The following is a 19990-nucleotide window of genomic DNA, read 5'->3' as shown; positions in this document are numbered from 1 at the left end:
TTACTTTCTTTAACATACACAGATAAATCACATTCTATCCACCCCATTATTTCCCATGATTATGTCCATGTCCTGGCGGTCTTTACTATCTGAGAGACAGAATTTAACTCCTCTCCCATTTTTTAATTATTAGCCAATATTAGCTTTTCTCAAAATTAAACAATACAAAATAGAGCAGCTTGAGCTAGATGGTAGATGCCATGCAATAAATTTATTATTTTCATTATAATGAATAAAAATAGTAAAATAGGTACTACTATATATTATATATGGAGAAAGTAATATATGTATTATGTAATCATATAATAAGTAAAATACAGAAGGATTTTGCCCCTTCCATGTGGATTACACTAAGGGTGCTACAAAGCAATATTGAGTAATATAGTCACAAATCAGTGGAAACTCTTCAGCAGGCCACAACATAGTGTGCATTTGTGTGCTGCCCTATTCTCCAAAAAGAATGCTGTCATACCCATTTTAAATAAATGGGAAATCAACAGAAACTGACTTCTCTGGGATCACTAAGAAATCGTGGTGATCCAGTCCCAAGTGCTAATTGGTAATGCTTTTAAACACCACATTTAACTGGATTTTCTTATAGCACTAATGTTCCTCCACCGACACAACTTAGCAGGCAATGTATTTACAAAACTATAATAGCCTGAAAATAATTAACAATGAACAATGTGCAAAATAGTCAATTACAAGCTTAAACTTTAAACAAGCACTTACAATGAAGATTTAAAAAAAAAAAAAAAACTATCTTGGCTATTGGGTCATTTTCCAGGCTACTAACTGCTAAACCATGTGCAGAACGTGCTTCCAATTTAACCATCCAGATTTTCTAAAAAGGCAGATAGCTTTGCTCTGCAGGCAGAATCAAGTTGGTCTTCAATTTGATTTTCAAAACAAAGCAGTTCTACCGAAAACCACTAAGCTTTTGCTACAAATGATCAGAAAAAGAAAAGGGGAAGTAGGTTTTATTTTAAAGACTCCAATTTGTCCATCCATGTAAATGAAAAATATAACTTTATTTTATTTTCAAAAAGGGTGATAGAGGAATAAATTCTACAGCCCCATCAGTTTCTAAGGATTATTGGCCACAAGTCTCAGCTCTTCTGAGACATAGCATTGGCAATGGGTGCCAATGCAAAAAATAACACATAGGAAGTCAGGATGATTTTTAAAAGCTACAGAGAAAATCTGAAACGCTTCCTAACTAATAAAGCACCTCTCAGGTCTTATAAATAATTGGATACAATGAAATCTGAGATCTCAGAATGGGTAGCTTCCTTCTTCCAATAACACCAGATCAAAACCCATATACAAGGAAATGACCGGAACAGAAGCCAGGTGCATAGAAGAACTTTTGCATTTCCACAAATGTGCAAAAAACTTTTCACAGTACAGAATGAACACATGAAGCTCTGCACCCTTCTGCAGCTCTAGGTCGTAACCAGCCCAGAGTCTACAGAAATCCTCCATACTGGTATAATGAACCAAGATGGGCTAGCTTTTTAAATATACCATTCGTACGTACTTCTTGTGGGTGTGACCAAACAGCGGAAGCTGAAAATGGTTTGTCCAGAGGGAAGTCTGTAACTGCAAACAGTGTGCTGATGACCCTGCTGACTTGTCACCATTGCGATGTTTACTATAAAAACAAGTCAGGTTGATCTAACCTTGGTTCCAGTCAACCTGGACCTTGTATGGGGTCCTATTGCTTGGTTTTAAAACAGGTTGTTGGATACTAATCTATGCCCTCCCTCTGAGTATGCCTAGCTGTCAGGTTACTGTCCAACAACAAAAACCTGTTCTCAAAACTCCCCTGTGAGCTCACACATCACCCTCCAGAGATCTTGTTTATCACAAGAACCATGTTCCTGAAAATTTGCCATGAGTCTAATTTTCATAGTCTAATATGGGCATCCCCTGGCAAGCAGTCTGTAAAACAAATAGTTACCTCTCAATCTATCATTAGTGTTAACCCAAATTTTCACATAACCTTCAGCACCTGTATTGAGTAGCTGGCTCACCTTGGAATTCTCTGCCTTAACATTAAGTGTAGGTAAAGAAACATCTAAGACTTTTGTTCAGGTAATTTTAAGCTTTTGTTGCTGTTGTTCTTGTTTGTTTTAGTTTTTTTCTCCAGAGACCCAACAAGGTAGCTGGTTAACTATCAGTCAATGGCAAATTTAGTAATCATCATATCCTATCCATTGCCTGGTAAATTTGGGTTCATTACACAACTCAAAATCAAGAACCACATTTCATTCTTCCATTTGTCATAGATGAACCATTTGCCTTAAACTTTGTCTCCAGAAAGTAGAGAAAAGGATCCACAATCATAAAAACAGCGCCCTTAACTGCTCATATGCCCTACAATAGTAACGGTGAAAAATTACACAGTGTTGATGATGTTCTGGGGATTCCTCTATGCATTATACATGCATTACCTCATTTATTTCACCCAGCAATCCCAACAGATGGATTTTATAATACCTTCAACACAGAGATGAGGAAACTGTGACTCAGAGAAAGCAACTTAGATGTCACCCAGGTCGTAAAGGGCGGGCAGAGCCAGGATATAAACCCAAGAGTTTGCATTCCTAAGCATCACACCATCTCACTTCCTGCATCAACAGAGTGAAAGGACAGAATTATTGCACATTTGCAGACCAAAGCCAACACGAAGAAATCAGATGAGGATACGTATTAAGTCCCATTATAGACAAAGACATGGAAGCCTTGGTTGGAAAGCAATTAATGTTAAAAACACTTAATGATTTTAGTGGACCACAAGCTCCATTTTCAGTCAATGCTAAAATATGAATGTATAAACAGAATCTTAGACTGCATTAACACTAAAAACGAGAGCAGATCCACTATTGAGCAAACCAGATCTGGAATACTAGGGTAAGACTTGGATTCACCACTTGGAGGGAAAAAGAGACAAACTAGAACACAGCAGAGGATGGTGACCGGGAATATAAGGTGTGGTTCAACCATGTTCTGTGATGTGTTGCAAGTTTTCCAATTGCGCTTTTGAAGGAAGCCAAGATTATCATCCTTGAAAACAGTGGAAAGAGAGACAATACACAATACTAGTTAGCTTCAGAGGGAAAAATGAGTATTTCAGGCTGACAGCTACAGAATTGAGAACTTTCTGAAAGTTAGAGCTGTCACAATGCAAAAAATTGCCTTGTTGGTGGTGGCTCATGTCTCTCTCTGAGGAACTTATTTATTCCCATGACTTCAATTATGAAATATTAATACTGCGTGCCAAATCTGCAATCCCAACCCGGAATCACAAATCTGTCCACCCACAGACATGTCAAAAATTCATTATTTCCAAAACTGAAATGACTGCCTTAATCCCCCATGAATTCCTTCTCCTCAAATATTCTACATCTTAACAAACGGCACTGCCATCCACCAGGTGGCCCAAGCCACACACCAAGAAGCCAAGGATGACCCCTGCCTTACCCATCAGTTACCAAGTCCAACCATTTCCATCACTTTAATATCACTCAAAACCATCCTCCTTTTCATCCTCACTGTTCCCAGTTCAGCTCAATCTCATCATTTCCTGTTGGAATTGCCTTAATCACCTCCTGAGTAATCTCGTTGCCCTCAAGTTGCCTACTATTCACAGCTGCTTGACTGTCCTAAATCATAAATCATATCATGGTATCTCACTATTTAAAATCAATCCTGGAGTAGTTTACCACATGCTTCAATGAAAATCAGACATCTTCCACTCCTAAACACAACAGACCCGTCATTTTTCTGCGGCCAGGATTCTATTCCAGCTTCACCTGTGTATTAGAGCATTTTTATACTGCTACAAAGAAATACCTGAGATGGTATAATTATAAAGATTTTAATTATAATTTATAATTATATATAAAGAAAAAGGGGTTTAATGAACTCACAGTTTCACATGACTAGGGAAGCCTCACAATCACGGTGGAAGGTGAAGAGGCAGCAAAAGCATGTCTTACATGGTGGGAGGCAAGATAGCATGTGCAAGGGAACTGGCCTTTATAAAACCATCACATCTCCTGAGATGTATTCACTATCACAAGAACAGCATGGGAAAAACCCACCCCCCATGATTCAACTGCCTCCCACCAGGTCCCTCCCACAACATGTGGGGATTACGAGAGCTACAATTCAAGATGAGATTTGGGTGGGGACACAGCCAAACTATATCAACCTGTCATCCCTTCCTCTGCGGAACTACATCTCATAGTCATCTCATAGAATGACTTCAGTTCCAGTATTCCTGTTACGTCTTCCAGCTCCCAAGGCTCTGCTCAAGTATCTCTACCAACTGGTAATTTTCTTTCCACCAGGATAGTTCTAACTCACTTTTAAGATGAAGCTCAGGCACTACCACATATATTATTAAGAAAATTCATGTTAATCCATACAATAGCCATTCCTAACTCCCTCCTCCCTTGCCTGTCTCTTGAGTCAGAGACCCAACCATGGCTCTAAGAGTTCACATTCCAAGCTTCCCTTGCAGCTATGGATAGATGTCTGCTAGAGGTTTAGCCAATAAGTTGTTAGCAGAATCCTGCTCAAGACCACCAGATTCTGGTAATGTTTTTCCCCCTTCCTGGATGGAATAGGATATCTGTAAGGATAAATGCTACCCTAATCTCTTCCTCCCCTGCCTCCTTTAGGGGACTCTAACGTTGTGTGTGAGGCTCAAGAGCCAGCCTGCAAGAAAGAAATGCAAGAGGAGAGGAAAAAGCTGAAGAATGAAAATCAGCATGCTGAGGAGGGCAGAATGGGAAGACAGAAACATTGATTTGCTGAACTCACATAGGCAGCCTCCTGCCTCCAGACACCTGATATGAAGGGGAAAAACCCCTTTGTTTTACTAGCCTACTATTGTTATCAGGCATTCTATGTTTAGCTGCTATTCCACTTCTGGGAATTCTTTCTAAATTCTCTACAAAGGAGGCAATGCAGTGGTGGGTAAGGACAAAGGCTTTAGGGTTCAGCAGATCTCGCTTCAAATCTGGGTTCTGCCACTTACCAGCTACACAACACTGGGCAAGTAACCTAATCTCTCTGATCCTCAATTGCCTCCTCTGTAATGACAATGCCTAACAAAGAAGTTTATTATAAGGAGTAGGCAGGATAATACGTGTAAAGTTCTTAGCAAGTGCCCGGTACACAGTGAGTACTCAAAAATCTTAGCCAAACTGGGCACAGTGGCTCACACTTGTAATCTCTAGGAGGGCAAGGCGGGATGACTGCTTGAGGCTAGAGGTTCCAGAGTAGCCTGTGCAACAGAGTGAGACCTTGTCTCTACAAAAAATAAAAATAGAAAAAATTAGCCAGGTGTGGTAGCATGTGCCCGTAGTCCCTGCTACCAGGAGGCCGAGGAGGGAAGATCTTAAGCCCAGAGGTTTGAAGCAGCAGTAAGCTATGATTGCAACCCTGCACTCCAGCCTGAAGGACGGGGTGAGACCCTGTCTCAAAAAAAAAAAAAAAAAAAAGATTAGACGTTATTATGAGGAAGCTGATGGTGGAGTATCCCTGATATGTATGCAACAACACCCTGGGAACACACGGATTATTTCCCCAACTCCCTGAACTGTAATTATCTGATATCTACCTAATTCTTGTATTAGGATGTGGGCCAAGTTGAAAGCAAGAAAAGCGGCCTGCCACTATCTAGTACCTAACATAGGACTTGCAGGTACTAGCTTTCCAAAAGTACTTGCTGGGTGAATGACTGTACGAACTAAAGACTCATTTGAGTGTTGAAGTTTATCATTTTGGGCAGCTTCTAGAATAAATGGAATTTATATAGATGGCTTAAAAAAATACATATACTGAGGACCATATGATTGCAGACATATCGATAACATGTTAATTTTATTTATCAAGCAGCCAATGAAACTTTTAAAGCAGTAAGATAGTCTGCTTTGCTTTCACAAATATATCATTTGCCCTTTCCCTCACTGCTGTAAGGGAGCACTTCCTCTATGTCTGAAAATGAAGACAGCTAAGATATGAAGTGTAAAAACCGCTTATGATACAACTAAAGCCAAAAACTGAACTTGGGATCTATGTTTCATCTTCTCTACCCCTTCCAACGTAGCCACTAGAAAAGGCTTTCGCTCTGAGCATTTACTTGTGATGAACTTATCAAATGAACAACCCTATTGTTTTGTGGGGGGGAAAAGTGGGGGGTAGGTGGATTTTTTGACAAGTAAACTGTATCTGACTATTAGAATGCACTAAAATATTGTTTCTATGCAGCGTTTTGCCACCTACAGGCAAACCCCTACAAAATACTATTGTCTAGGAACGCTCTTTAAATGTGACTGCTAAAATGTCACCTAATCACAGTGACCATAGAAAATAATATCTGTTATAAAAAGCAGTCCTCCTTTCATCATAAAGGTTTTTCGCGTGTAGTGGGAGCACTTTATTTTTCTACAGGCAGGAATATTCCCTCGCAGTAAGGAAAGGTGATCTGCTCTGATAAAACTTTAACAGGTGCTGAAATTTATATATTCTATTACAGCCTTACAAGCCTACACTAATTATTAATTATCCGCCTAAATGTATACTACTTTACACATCCTGCTCCTTAACCAGAACACTCAGAAAACCCGTTGTACGCTGCCTAACGGACCATGTCTTGAACGGCTAAATGGCCTCGCAAATGCAAAGATTTTCCCATACGTACACTTTACAGTGTTAATGTAGACCCACCGCCTACACAAACCACATTCCACCTTGAGGAACACAGGTGACTTAGGGGAGGCATCTATCTGTGGACAATATCAGCAGATTAGAGTCCATTTATAGAGCAGCTTCTCTAAAGTGCTTGCAAGAAACATTACTGTGGAGTTATTACAATTGTAGAGATAGTGAGTACTCTCTTATTCTGCTCTGTGAATATTTTAAAGAAGTCACATAGAGGCTTTTTATGCCAGAGCAGGTGTGAACTCAATTCCACTCTTAAACTAGTATCAGCTCAGCTGAGAGAACAGCCGTAAATTTTTATTTCAGAACCAAATGAAACTCATGAGGGTAAGGGGCAAAATCTCATTAACTATTAAAATGCCTTGAAAAGATGGGGAGAAGGTGGCTTGCTTTTATTTTCAATTGGTGCTCAAACTATACCTAGGGCTTTGCGAAAAATGGAAAATGTAATCACACAAAAGTATGTATATTTAGAATTGTTTTATTTCAGGAGAAACAAAAAAACTCAGAGAGCTCGCCCACCCTCCCCTGGCCTCATCTCTATGAGTTAGGTCAGTAACAGAAATAAGGAAACTGAGATTAAAATGAAAAACAGCTTGTTCAAAATCACACAAAGATCATTTTGTAAACTATTGTTTACCAGGTTGGGTTTTTTTTTTTTCCTGGTTTTTCTCTAGCTAACAGGGATCATCCACAGCTACTGAGGCAGTCTGCCAAGATATTTAAAAGATCTCTGCTCACTGCATCTCAATTTCCAAATAATATTTGTAAGACCATCAATAAATAAGGAAAAAAATTTATGCATGAAAAAACACACACACCATATAAAGTACGAATTTAATCCTGTCAGTAGACCAATTGTTAAAGCTTTCAAAAACACGGATATTAGGCTCATTTCCAATTACTCTGAAAGTTCTGAAGGAGACAGGGTCACTAATACATTTTCTTCCATGATTTGGTATTGCCCAGTTAAGTGCAATCAATTACCCATAAAGAGTTTATGCTTATATCCGAGGCATTCAGATTTGGCTACTGGGCTGTTAAGAGTACAGCTTGGTCTGAACAGCCAAGGTGAGGAAAAGCCATTACCAATTAGTAATCTAGTAATTTCAAGACTCAGAAAGCCAAGCCAATGCTAGTAATACAAGGCTAGAAAATCTTACTTTGTGATCTGTCGCTCTAAAATTAGCTTTATGTGTGTCTCCTTTTCTCTTATCCTTCACTTTTTCTGTCTCCCCCTTCTCCACCAAATGTTATCAGATATTACACACTTTCTATTTTCATTCAGCTTTAATATGGCCCACGAGGGGGTGGCATTTAATTAATCACTTCCACACTCTGCCAGAATTCACTACATGATGCTCAAGTTTGCATATCACTTTTGCCAAGCTGATCGGACCCGATGAACAGAAAAACGGAGTAGATAACATAATAGTAGGTGTAATAATAATTTGCATTAACTGAATTTTAGGGCCAGGTGGCTTTATGTTATTTTATTTAAACACAGGGCAACTTACTTAGATGAGACATTTCATGACAGTGCTAAAGAAACTTGCCCAAGGTCACAGAACTGGAGAGTGGTGATCCGGTGCTCACAGCAATGCCCAGCTGACAACAGTGCTCTGCTAGGTCCACCATCCACCACTTCCCCCATGTTAGTTCTCTTGTGGCATTTTCAATCTACATGAAAGCTTTAAATGGTTTATCTTAAACATAAACAATATAACCAGCTGTATTTTATACCACTTTCAAATGATGCTTCCTTATAATTTTTCCTATTAATGTGTCAAGGAATTAAGAAGTGATTAATAAGCAATCATCAAGACGACGACAAATGTGTGAGCTGTGTCTATTAACCACTTAGAAATAAATTTAATTTAATCTCAATCTATGCTCCATATATTTTGCAATTGTTGGTTCCTAGGCCTGATATTCTGCAAAAGAAAAGAAAATGAGATCCACTGAACACCTCCTTTTACTCAAAACAAAACGTGCTTCCTTTGGATTCAAAAACTCTTAAGAGTAAGGGGAATTGGAGAATAATCCAATACAGAGGCAACATTCTATACCAAGCGTCTGTGGAGTAAGGGGAATGAGAGAATAATCCCATATACAGAGGCAACAGTCTATACCAAGCATCTGTGAAGAAGAAAGAAATGAAGTGGAATAGGACTGTCTCCAAAACATTCCTGAGCACATGGAAGGTATTTGTAAAACTATCTCCTTGATGAAAACCATCATACCTTGTAGTGACTCCATTATTCAGATGACCTACAACACAAGCAAAGAAATCTGCATTTGTCCATGGGTTCTCCCTAGACTCACCACTCAAACACCACACCAGGGTGTTCTTGGCCTTGTGTTTAAAGATGAAACTGGAGAACATTTAAAATGGAGAGAAACATGGCTGAAGGCAAATATTTCACAAAAGGGAGCATCTGAATCCAACACAGCTGTCCCCAAAGAGGTACTTATTTTATAGGATTACTGTTTTGTGGACTGGCTAAAAAAGACGCCTTTTCATTTTGGTCTTGATGTTTACAGAACTGAACATTCTATACTACCTCCACCTGCTCCTGCCTTCTGTTCCAATCTCCTTAGAAGGTATAGGTATTTTAAAACTGCTACCACCCAAAACCCCAAAGTCTATAGATTTTTCCATTCATTACCCAGACAAAAATGACAGATGAGCAGTGTGTAGCCTCTCAGTGCCCTAACAGTCACACAGCAGAGCACAGTGGTTACAAAGTGTATCATGTCACCTCACCTTTCACAGTGAGCCTGGGAGGGGTGGGCCAGGCTGGCATCCCTGTCCTCACCTGGGAAACCAGAAAACGAGGGCTCAGAAGAAATTTGCCCAATGTCCCATCACCCATCACTAGGAAGTGAAAAGCCAAGAATTATGCTGAAGTGACCCCTGAAGACCTAGAATCCACTGTCCCATGACACCTTGTAAGACGTGCAGTGCTCAACACAGCTCCTTTGCTTCTTTGGTTCTAAGAATGTATAATGTGAACAAAGAAAGCAGTCTTATTTTTATTGAGGATGAATACAGCACTTAAGAAGGACACACAACTTTCAAGGATGTGAGGTTCACTATAACTATACTGATGTTATTCTCCTGGAGCCATGGAGTAATGAGAGGTTTGAGAAATGCAAAGTATTTAACTACACCCCCGCCGCCCAAGATCCAGTCAAGAAGTAGGGTACTGGTTAATACTGGCACAGACACATTTTAAGTACAGGGCTTACGCAAAATTCAAATAAAGTATTTTCCCAAGGAAAGGCTTAGAGAATTGGCCGGGCCCAGTGGCTCACACCTGTAATCCCAGAACTTTGGGAGGCTAAAGCAGGAGGATCACTTGAGCCTAGGTGTTTGAAGATGCAGTGAGCTATAATCATGTCACTGTACTCCAGCCTGGGTGACAGACAGAGTGAGACTCTGTGTCTAAAAAGAAAGTAAGTAAATAAAAACATGAAAATAAATAAAAATAAAAAACCTAGAGAAAAACTTTTTCTACTAAATAAAAGCAGCACTGTTTATTTCACATCCTGGTTACCTTTAATGATAGATGGTCCTTCCCCGTGCCTCTGTTTCAATGTGTCTGATTCATGGCATGAGACTGTTCAATAGAGTTGGGAAACTTCTGGACAAAAGATGGATCCAACTCTCACAATTTCATCCAGTCGTGGCATGTTGTCTAAAACTAAATGTCTTTTGGCTGCACCTAATCCTCACATTAAAAATCAACAACTGCAATTGTGTACATATTAAAAGAAAGTAGAGGGTTTTCTCCCCCAGGCAGTAGGTATTCTTGTCTGAGTGTTTCACGGTGACATGGCAGGTTGCTGGAGGTAAGTTCCCTGGAAACTGTTTGGGCAATGGTCCAGGAGAAAGATCTCTGTCTGTTGCTTGTAGCAGCATGTCCCAGGGATGTGCTCCAGGGTGCCAGGCCTGCTCTGGATGGGTGCAGTAGGAGGCACTGGGAGTAAAGCCTGGCCTTTGGCTCTGCCAAAGACCACCCAGGGGACTGGAGAAAAGGGTGGTGACTGGCGCTACAGGCCTATTGCGTAACAAGGGTGCCCTGGACAGGCTGGCAGGAAGTCAAGCCAGAGACCTAAAAGAGAAGGTTCTGGGGAAAGCAGAGGTAAGGAGAGCTGGCTTTGGCTGGTTGCTGCCTTGCTCAAAGGCTTAGGACAATGAAGGCACAGGCCTTGAAGGTGAGAGGCAAACAGCAGGCCTCACACTCCTTCCCATGCAAGACGTCATGCCTGGACTTTCTCCACCTTCCTCTCTACAATATCTTTTTTCCTCCTCCATCTTCCTCTCTAATTTGCTGACTGGAAATTACAGTTGAGACATCTTTTTATATGTTTTTTATTACATGAAAGTTAGGGCTTTGTGCTTAATTTTCAAAATTATTAAATAGAAAATTATGTATTTTTCTCTTAAAAAAATTCAAGTGTGAATTGAACACTGCAAGTTAGTAAGCCCAGTATGAATCCCTGACTCCCTTCTCTCCTATTTCCCAGGCTGCATTCCCAGCCCTGCCCCAACCTCTGCAACTGGAGATGGGCTGTATTATAGGGAAGCAGTGTGGTTGGGAGACACTGCTCAACTCACCCTTCCCCTTCTGTCTGCATCAAACCTGAAGACACCAGAAGCTGTGACCCCCATCTTGAGACAATGAGGGGAAGAACAAAAGAATCACAGAGCCATCAGCCCTGACATCACTGAGCTGCAAACCACTTCCAGCAGGGGCCTACCACCAGACTTCTAGAATGAGAAAAATTATTCTTAAGCTACCATTAGTCACATTTTCCATTACTTTGAAGCAAAAGCATTCCTACCTGATACAAACTGCTTTTTACTTTTATGTGAAGCTTAAATGATTTATCTTCTGTTTGGGTCAATAACTTTCTATGTGAGAAATCTTCCCCAGGTATTTAGAAGGTCTACACATCTCTGTTGGCCATAATTTTCAAGTAACATTTTTCTGGTTAGAAATTCTTCTAAATGTTATAAGACTTGGTTTAGTAAACCTAGTCTGACTCTAAACGTGTTTGAGGATCACAGCATTAACCGTGCTATATCATAGAGTAGGCTAGAAAGGAAACAAGACCAATGAGAAAGGATGGAAATGTACTCCAACTGGACAACGGGAAATCAGTTATCTTAGCTGAATACCAGAAACACAACTTTTTTCAATGGCCTTTCAAATTATTTATTATAATTATAATAATAATTATTATTATTAGCAATGGGGTCTCCCTCTGTCACCCAGGCTGGAATATAGTGGCACAATCTCAGCTCACTGTGGTGATCTCAACCTCCCAGGCTCCAGCAGTCTTTCCACCTCAGCCTTCTCAATGGCTGGGACCACTGGTGCATAAAACCACACCCGGCTAATTTTTTTTATCATCTATAGAGACAGGATCTTGCTATATTGCCCAGGCTGGTCTCAAACACTTGGGTTCAAGCAATCCTTCCATCTTGGCCTCCCAAAGTGCTGGGATTACAGGCATGAGCCACTGTACTCGACCTAAAATATTATTGATTTTGCTTATTTCTGCTTATACATAAAATAATCTGTGGTGTACTGAAAACTGAAATAGGCCACATTGTAATATGGTCCATTTCCTATTTTGGCAGAATATTTTGTCCAGTCAAGGATATAGTCCTATAGAATAAAACATGAATTTCTATATGACTGGCTCTGGTTTAGGGTCGTCGTCTTGGTACAGTAAGGTATAGGCCTAACTTTAATGTATGGGCTTTTCATTCAACGTTTAAACCCTATCTATCCAATTCCCTGATTCACTCAACAGTCATTTATTGAGGTCCTACAGCCTCTATGCCAAATACTGATCTGTGCACAGCACTTTTCTCCTGGTGACTCAACTTAATGAGTTATTATTTTATTATCCCCAACCAATCCAATTCCTCAGCTATAGATCTGGAATCAGCTGAGCTATAAAAGGAATATCTATTTTAGTTAGGCTTTAAAGAATTACATTTGGAAAACACATCACTGGCAAAGTCACTTGAAGGTATTCATAAAATAGAGATGAATGGATGAGAAAGAACAATAAAACATCTCCAAAGAGAAAATATAGTATAAGGATAAAATGACGTATCCGAAAGATCAACGGACCATTAGATGATAAAACTACCTCAGAGATCACCTAAAGAGCTGTTCCTCCCTCAATCTAAAGATGTGAAAACGACCTGACCAGAGGACCCACAGGCAGCTGTAGCAAAACAGAATAGAAAACTCAATTCTTGACTGGGCGTGGTGGCTCATGCCTGTAATCCCAGTGCTTTGGGAGACTGAAGCAGGCGGATCACTTCAGGTCAGGAGTTCAAGACCAGCCTAGCCAACATGGTAAAACCCCGTCCCTACTAAAAATACAAAAATTAGCCAGACGTGGTGGTGCACAGCTGTAGTCCCAGCTGCTCAGGAGGCTAAGGTGGAAGGCTCACCTGAGCCCAGGAAGTTGAGGCTTCAGAGATCATCCTACTGAACTCCAGCCTGGGCAACAGAGAGAGACTATCTCAAAAAAACAAAAACAAAAACAAAAAGAGAGAAAGAAAAAGAAAAGAAAAAGAAGGAGAAGAAGAATAGAAGAAGTAGAAGAAAAAAACTCAGTTCTCCTGACTCCTGACTACCAGCCTTAGCTCAACAATCAGGATTGCTAATAACACCAAGGATGAGGCTCAAACGAGTCATACTTGTTAATATTTCAGGAGGACATTTTAAATTTAACATTTAAAAAATCAAAATTCCCAAAGTAAAATCAAATAAGACCACAATTAATAATTTCTTCTCTCAGAAATTACTTGTGCCACATTATAAGTCTAATACCTAAGAGCTGATACTGAGATAACCTCAAGCGGAAAAGCGTCATTAAAAAAAAAAAAAAAAAAAAAAGACCAAGATGTCCCTAACTAATGAACTAGCAAAGAGGCCTGCTGCATTTAAAAAGCGAACTAAAATTTCTAGAGCTGACATCTATATTCACAGTTCCATTCTTATGAAGTTACTAAAGATTATTTGACCTTTGGAACTTTCAAACGTCAAATGATTGCCATTATTTTACAGGTTTTGCTATTCTCTAATACACTTTTGCACAGAACAAAATATCTGACCACGAAGTCAGGTAACATCTCATTCATGCTTTGAAAAATTATGTTTCTTTGTAGTCATGCTTTTCCTTTGTACATTAAGGCTTCCAAAAACAGTTTTCCTAGTAAAAGCTGATTCATTGCTTATTCTCTGTTTTACAATGAAGAGTAAAACTCCTTGTATTAGCATGTACTCACATTTGCTGTTTTACAAGAAGACTGTGGCATCCGCTTCTGCCACTGGGATTTGAAAACACTCACAACACTTCACCTTTATGCTGGGCTAAACTCAGGGTAGCCATAAACACTCTGAAGTAATACAAACCTAAATATTCCTGCTAGGCAAACGGAGCAGTGGAACCGAATTATAATGAGCTAGCAGCTGTCACAATATGACCACAGTAACCAAATCAAAATATCAACCGCTAACCCAGATGAGATTCAAAGGTCATCCTGTAAGCCAGCAGCTTTCTTCAGTTCTGCCTGAAACCTCAATCTAATCCAGCAGTAAAATGTTCCACTGAGCTAGGTTAGAAACCATTTACTCTATGGTGGTAAATTATTTAATGCTCTGAGAAAGTACCATGAGTAGGACTAGTACCAAATACCACAGTAAGGAAACTGAACCATTCAAAATGGGCCATGTGAAAGCATAGTCCCTGATGCTGAACTAAGCTGTAGCCAAGTGTACAAAAGTATCACTTTTCACACCCTTCGGTCACAAATGCCATGTATGTAATTTTATGGGGCAACTTGCTCACTTATCCTCAGTTTTCAATCGATGCTCTGGAATAATAAAAGGAAAGTGGAATACTTAGCTCCTTCCTTGGATCAAATAGTTTTAGCTAGAAAAGATATTGTCTACCATTGTAAAAATATTTGGACAATTACCTGCAAAAGTTTAGTGCTTGACAAAGGGAAAAAAAAAAAAGTTTTCTTTTTTTAAGTGCATATTCTTTCCATATACTTCTCGCCAGGATTTTCAAACTATTCTGTAGCATACAAATAACCCTCTTAAAAAACACAGGAGTTAGACTCATGGACCCTTTCTACCATGAGCATACTCTGAAAACTATCCAACTGACCCCCTAGGAAGGTTTCATCACATTGTTGAAGAACTGCAATGAACGAGTTTCCAATAGGTCCAGTGTACATTACAATCATTAATAATGATAGGCAATCATAAGGAAGAAATGATTTATTTTCTCCAGATAGAAAACAATGCATGGAATTTCAACTAAGGCAAAATGTAACCTGGCATGTATCTACACAATGAAAGCAATGAGTGAGTTCTTAGTAAATGTCAGGTAAAAGTATATGAATTGGTCAATGCAGACCGTCAGTACTCACATCTCTCAGCCCTGCCAACATCGAAACAAACAGAAAGGCTATTCACACCTATTTTTTAAAAATGTAGGAGCTTGCTTTCTGTTTCTGTTAGTTAGGCTTTTCTTTAACAGATTTACAAATATCAACCACTAAAACCCTGTGTGACAAGTATAATCACAGACAGGAACACAGAACAATCTTATAAACTAAGAAATGCCATTAATTCTTCTAGCACGATACATACATCGGGTGTGTGGGTGTACATGTGTGTCCATGCATGTATAACCACACATGGGTGTTTTGGTTATTTTACTTTAGGGATTCACAAACTATCAAATAGTGCTATTTTTCCACACACACAAGCTTATTTCTAAAAGAATAAATTAACACAAACATTTTACTACTTTTGAGATGGGATCTCACTCTGTTGCCCAGGTTGGGGTGCAATGGCATGATGTCAGCCCACTGCAACCTCTGCCCCCTGAACTCAAGAGATCCTCCTTCCTTGGCCTCCCAAGTATTTGGGACCACAGATGCGTGCCACCACGCCTGGCTAAGTTTTTGTAATTTTGGTAGAGATGAGGTTTCATCATGTTGCCTAGGCTGAAACACTTTATTACTCTTATAACTTACATCCCACTTTGCATAAATTTGAAATAGAGACACAAATGAACTGAGTTTTGGAATTTCAGTGCCAAATAGAAGTATTATGTTTAAAAATCTGTAAAATGCAAAACCATTCATGTGAAATCAAGAAGTTCAGAGTTGTAATAATGGGTTTCGTTACCATAAAAGAGCTTATAGACAAATATACTAGCAATGCCTGTTATCATTTCTCTAAAATTGTATACTGCCATAAAGAACAAAATATATAATTAATAACAATCCACTCTCAAAGAGAAAGAGTAGTCCAGTACTTTTTTCTTTCTTTGCAATAAAATAAAGCCTTACTAAATGAACAGTTTACCAAAAAGAAAAAAGAAAAAAAAAAATCAGGTCATCTGCAGTTAATAACTCTTTCCTGTAAAATTAGTGTCACTTATTTCTGTAGCAGACGCCTAATTCAGTCACAGGCTTGATTGATTTGACAATAGAGAATCTGCTCCAATAAAGTGGCTGATTTATTTCTGATGCTATAGCTTTTACCCTGACGCGACATCACGGTAGAATTAAGTCTTTGAAACAGAAAGAAATACTTTGCACTTTTAACGAAAACCAGTTAAAGATTCCAAAAGTGGAGACTGGAGTGTTGTCCAACACTTACACTGAAGTCTACTACCTTCTTTTGGTAGAAAGAAAATGTCCACAAAGGTCACAACATGGGCTCTGGGTCTGGACACAAAGTGCAGTTTAGAACACAGCATATATGCTAGGAGTTCAAACTGTCCCCTACACCAATAGATCTTACTTTGTTTTTATTACCATTTGTAAATTAATTGTCCTTAATTTCTTGAAAGTGATCTATCTTTTCTTTGTAAAGCTGTAACATAACACCAAATATGGCTCATCTGAAAAGTGGTTTCATTTTAAACAAACAGCAGCTTGGGCAAAATCAATGAGAATCTTTGTTCCCCGAATCTAGCCTTCAGATACGCAAGCCAATCAAGAAGGCGTCTGGGATGTGAGAAATTACAGCGATGGGAAGAGTTTTTAATGCAGCATCAGAGTGAATTCTCTTAAAAAAAAATTGTTCTTCTCTAAATAAAACTGTAAGGTATTTCATACTTGCTTCAATGTCTTTTTCTCCCTTTTCCATTTTTTTTCGCATACCGCGCCATGCCCTCTCGCTCTGAGGGCGACTTCCCTGACCCCAGTCTGACACTGCGCCAGTTAATGTCAGATAAACCATTTAGCCCAAGCACAATTCTTTTCTGTGCAAAAATCTGCTTGAGGTGGAAAATGTAGCAGTTTGTAAACAATGAAGAGCCATGTTTCAAACCAGACAGCTTATCTAACAGAGAAGTCCTTTCATTGGGAACAGTGGGTGGGGGCCTCGTGGACATAGTAGCATTTCCTATCACAATGCAGGAGACTGTCTTGGTCTCCATATTTAAGAGTTTAATGGGAAGGAGGGCAGACGGGATAAAAGAGCAAGGCTGACATGGATTTGCAGCCTAAACAACAACCAAGTGAAAAGAATCCGCTCTCTCTGCTCTAGACTGTCAGGCCACTTATATTTTAAATACTATTTGGATTGAAAAACTAATTTGATTTGTAAAGCAGTTGCCCATGAGGAAACATGAACAGAACAATCATTTAATCTGTTTGTACTGCTTGGTGTATTCTGGAATATTAATTTATCAAGTTGTTCTTTAGAGTTAAAACTTTTTTCACATAGAAAACATAAACTTCTCACTATGAGTATTTATTTATTCATTTTTCTCACTGTAGCTCATTAGAGGATCATTTTAGGATCCAAGGAAGTTAGTATATTATTTAAGTGCTACTTCTCAAGACTCTATTTTCAAATAAATCTTTTATTCTAAGCAGTTGTGTGAAGATGAATAGAAAAGCAAAGGTGCTGGAAATAAAATCATAACTATTGACACTGAAGAGTCAAAAGCTGCCTTTTAGAATCTAAGTTGATAAATGTATCTAGTCACCTGTATCTACATATCCTGAGAACAAGAAACAATGCACCTTCCTATCAACAACTGATAAAGGACTGGGATTCCTGTTTTAGTTACAATGTTAAAACATACATATGAAATTTACTACTTTGACGGCAAAAATAACACAAAAATAAGAACATCCTATGACCAAAACCAACCTTGTGGTTCTCAAAGTTGGTAAGACACTCAAAGGCATGAACATATGATGTCACCCATTAACTATAAGTTGCTACTATTTACCTGCTTTGACTATTTTGTGTTAAATATCTGAAATCCATTTAGATGGATTTGACAGTGATTTTTCAAAGAATGCGAGATTCAAGGACCTGAAGTAACCGGTATAGCTTCCAAAGCTTAAAATCATGACATTCTTTAGAAGCATTTGCAGTTATGGTCTCAGAAAAGTATAATTACCGTTGTGTGTTTTCCTTGGAGTGTTGTCCAACAGCTTGTACCAAGAAATGTAACTTCACTTATTGACAGATTCTCAAGAGAATCTGGCCAGGTAGAGAGATTTACTAATATTGTTAAAAACTCATGTTTACTAGAACAAAGATCATTTTTTCAATCAAAACTAAAGTAGCCAGCTATTGGACCTCTTAAGACAACAGGAATCATCTTTTCATTGCTCAAGTTACTGCTGTTAAACAAACGTCCCTACAGGGTAGCCAAAAGCGGAAAAACATGCTGAGGATGCCAGGATGAATGGCATGCTGGAGATTCACAGACAGCTCAAACTAACAGGTAACTTGCTTTAGTAAAGCAGGATGCGGTCTGCCTAGGCCATTAGCACTGAAGTTCACGCCTTGATAAATACACAACCCGATTTTACAATTCAACTTGAACGCACTACTCTGATTTAAGCACACTAAGCCCATTAACACCATTTATTTTCATAAACCCTTTAGCAGAAATCACAGTTAACACTGACTATATATCATTGCCAATCAACAAGCCCAGTGATATTTTTATTCTAAATATTCACCACTTCGACTTCATCTACCTTAACTCAGAAACTACTGATGCAACATTGAAACTGTGGTCCGTGCTTTAGGTCTAAGGAAAACAAAATTTCCACGTAGATTCAGTATCACTAAAAGCATTTCATTCCATATGGTTGTAAAACTTAATCTTTGATATACTATTACCAAACACAGACTGCCAATACTTCTCTGCAATTTAAGATTATTACAAGTGAACTGACTAAATATCCAAATTTCTAAAAGCAGAACCTCTGTCTAGGACATGGTTTTACCTTCTATAGTAAAACATAAGCATTTAAAAGGTGTAGGTTAATTTAAAATGAGTCTTACTTTGTATTCTGGAATTGACAAAAGGTGGAGAGAGATTGTCATGTGACCCAAGGTCCCTGCTGGTCATGTGGTCATAGGGAGTCCCATCTCCATAGTTCTGTAAATAAAATAACAGTGTAAGTTGTTATATTAATAAACAGCACATAAACATGGCCCCACTACCAACACTTCTCCCATCCTAAAAAAACTGGAGTCCACTATTCCCTCGCTGGAACTTCACTAGAAGGAATCTGCACCTTCACAGGTATAGTGGCTAAAAGAAAGCTCTAGAGTCTACGAAGTCCAACTTTTCCTCATAATAGCTGAGAAATCTTAGAAATAATAATAATGGTATCAACGGCATGGGGTTGTTGACATGATTAAATAAAATAGTGTATGTAAAACATCAGACACCTATAAAGTATATTGCGTATGTTAAAAATTATTATTTTAATAAGGCCACATTAAAGCAAAATAGTGCCACAAGGGGAAATTAGGCATAGCATGCAATGAATTGCTTTTCAAAGACCAAGATAGAGCCATTCAAACAATAACTTTTGGTGTGAGGATACTGAAGTTTCAATGTTTTATTATAGGATACTGAAGTTTCAATGTTTTATTATAGTTACTATTGTGGTTGTAAGATAACTAGATTGTCACATAAGTAATTAACACATAAGAAAGTTAAGAATATTAGGATTTAACTACGATATGAACATCAAAACATTGCATAAATTAGCATTTCTGGAGTTGGACAAAGTATGTCACAAAAAAACAACCAGTTGTAAAGAAGACAAATTTTGACAGAAATATTTCATTATTACAATCAGTTTAGTGTTTTAAGGGGAATTTAAAATTAAAACAATGTTTTTAAGCTGTCCAGTTACTTAATT

The 19990-nt window shown here is 38.7% G+C and overlaps 1 protein-coding gene across 13 annotated transcripts in view; it reads right to left on the bottom strand.

The window, feature by feature from the left end:
* Positions 1 to 19990, bottom strand: part of LOC105477098 (transcription factor 4) — a 419558-nt gene that overhangs the window by 220480 nt on the left and 179088 nt on the right. For all 13 annotated transcript variants that reach the window (XM_071085290.1, XM_011733442.3, XM_011733446.3 and 10 more), the window contains one exon: positions 19119 to 19215. In XM_071085290.1, coding sequence (XP_070941391.1) covers positions 19119 to 19215 — 97 coding nt within the window. The remainder of the gene's footprint in view (positions 1 to 19118; positions 19216 to 19990) is intronic.

This window comes from Macaca nemestrina, chromosome 19, assembly GCF_043159975.1.
Source record: "Macaca nemestrina isolate mMacNem1 chromosome 19, mMacNem.hap1, whole genome shotgun sequence".
NCBI classification, from domain to species: Eukaryota; Metazoa; Chordata; class Mammalia; order Primates; family Cercopithecidae; genus Macaca; species Macaca nemestrina.
The sequence above is the reverse complement of the archived record's forward strand: the minus strand, read 5'-3'. Positions and strand labels throughout refer to the sequence as shown.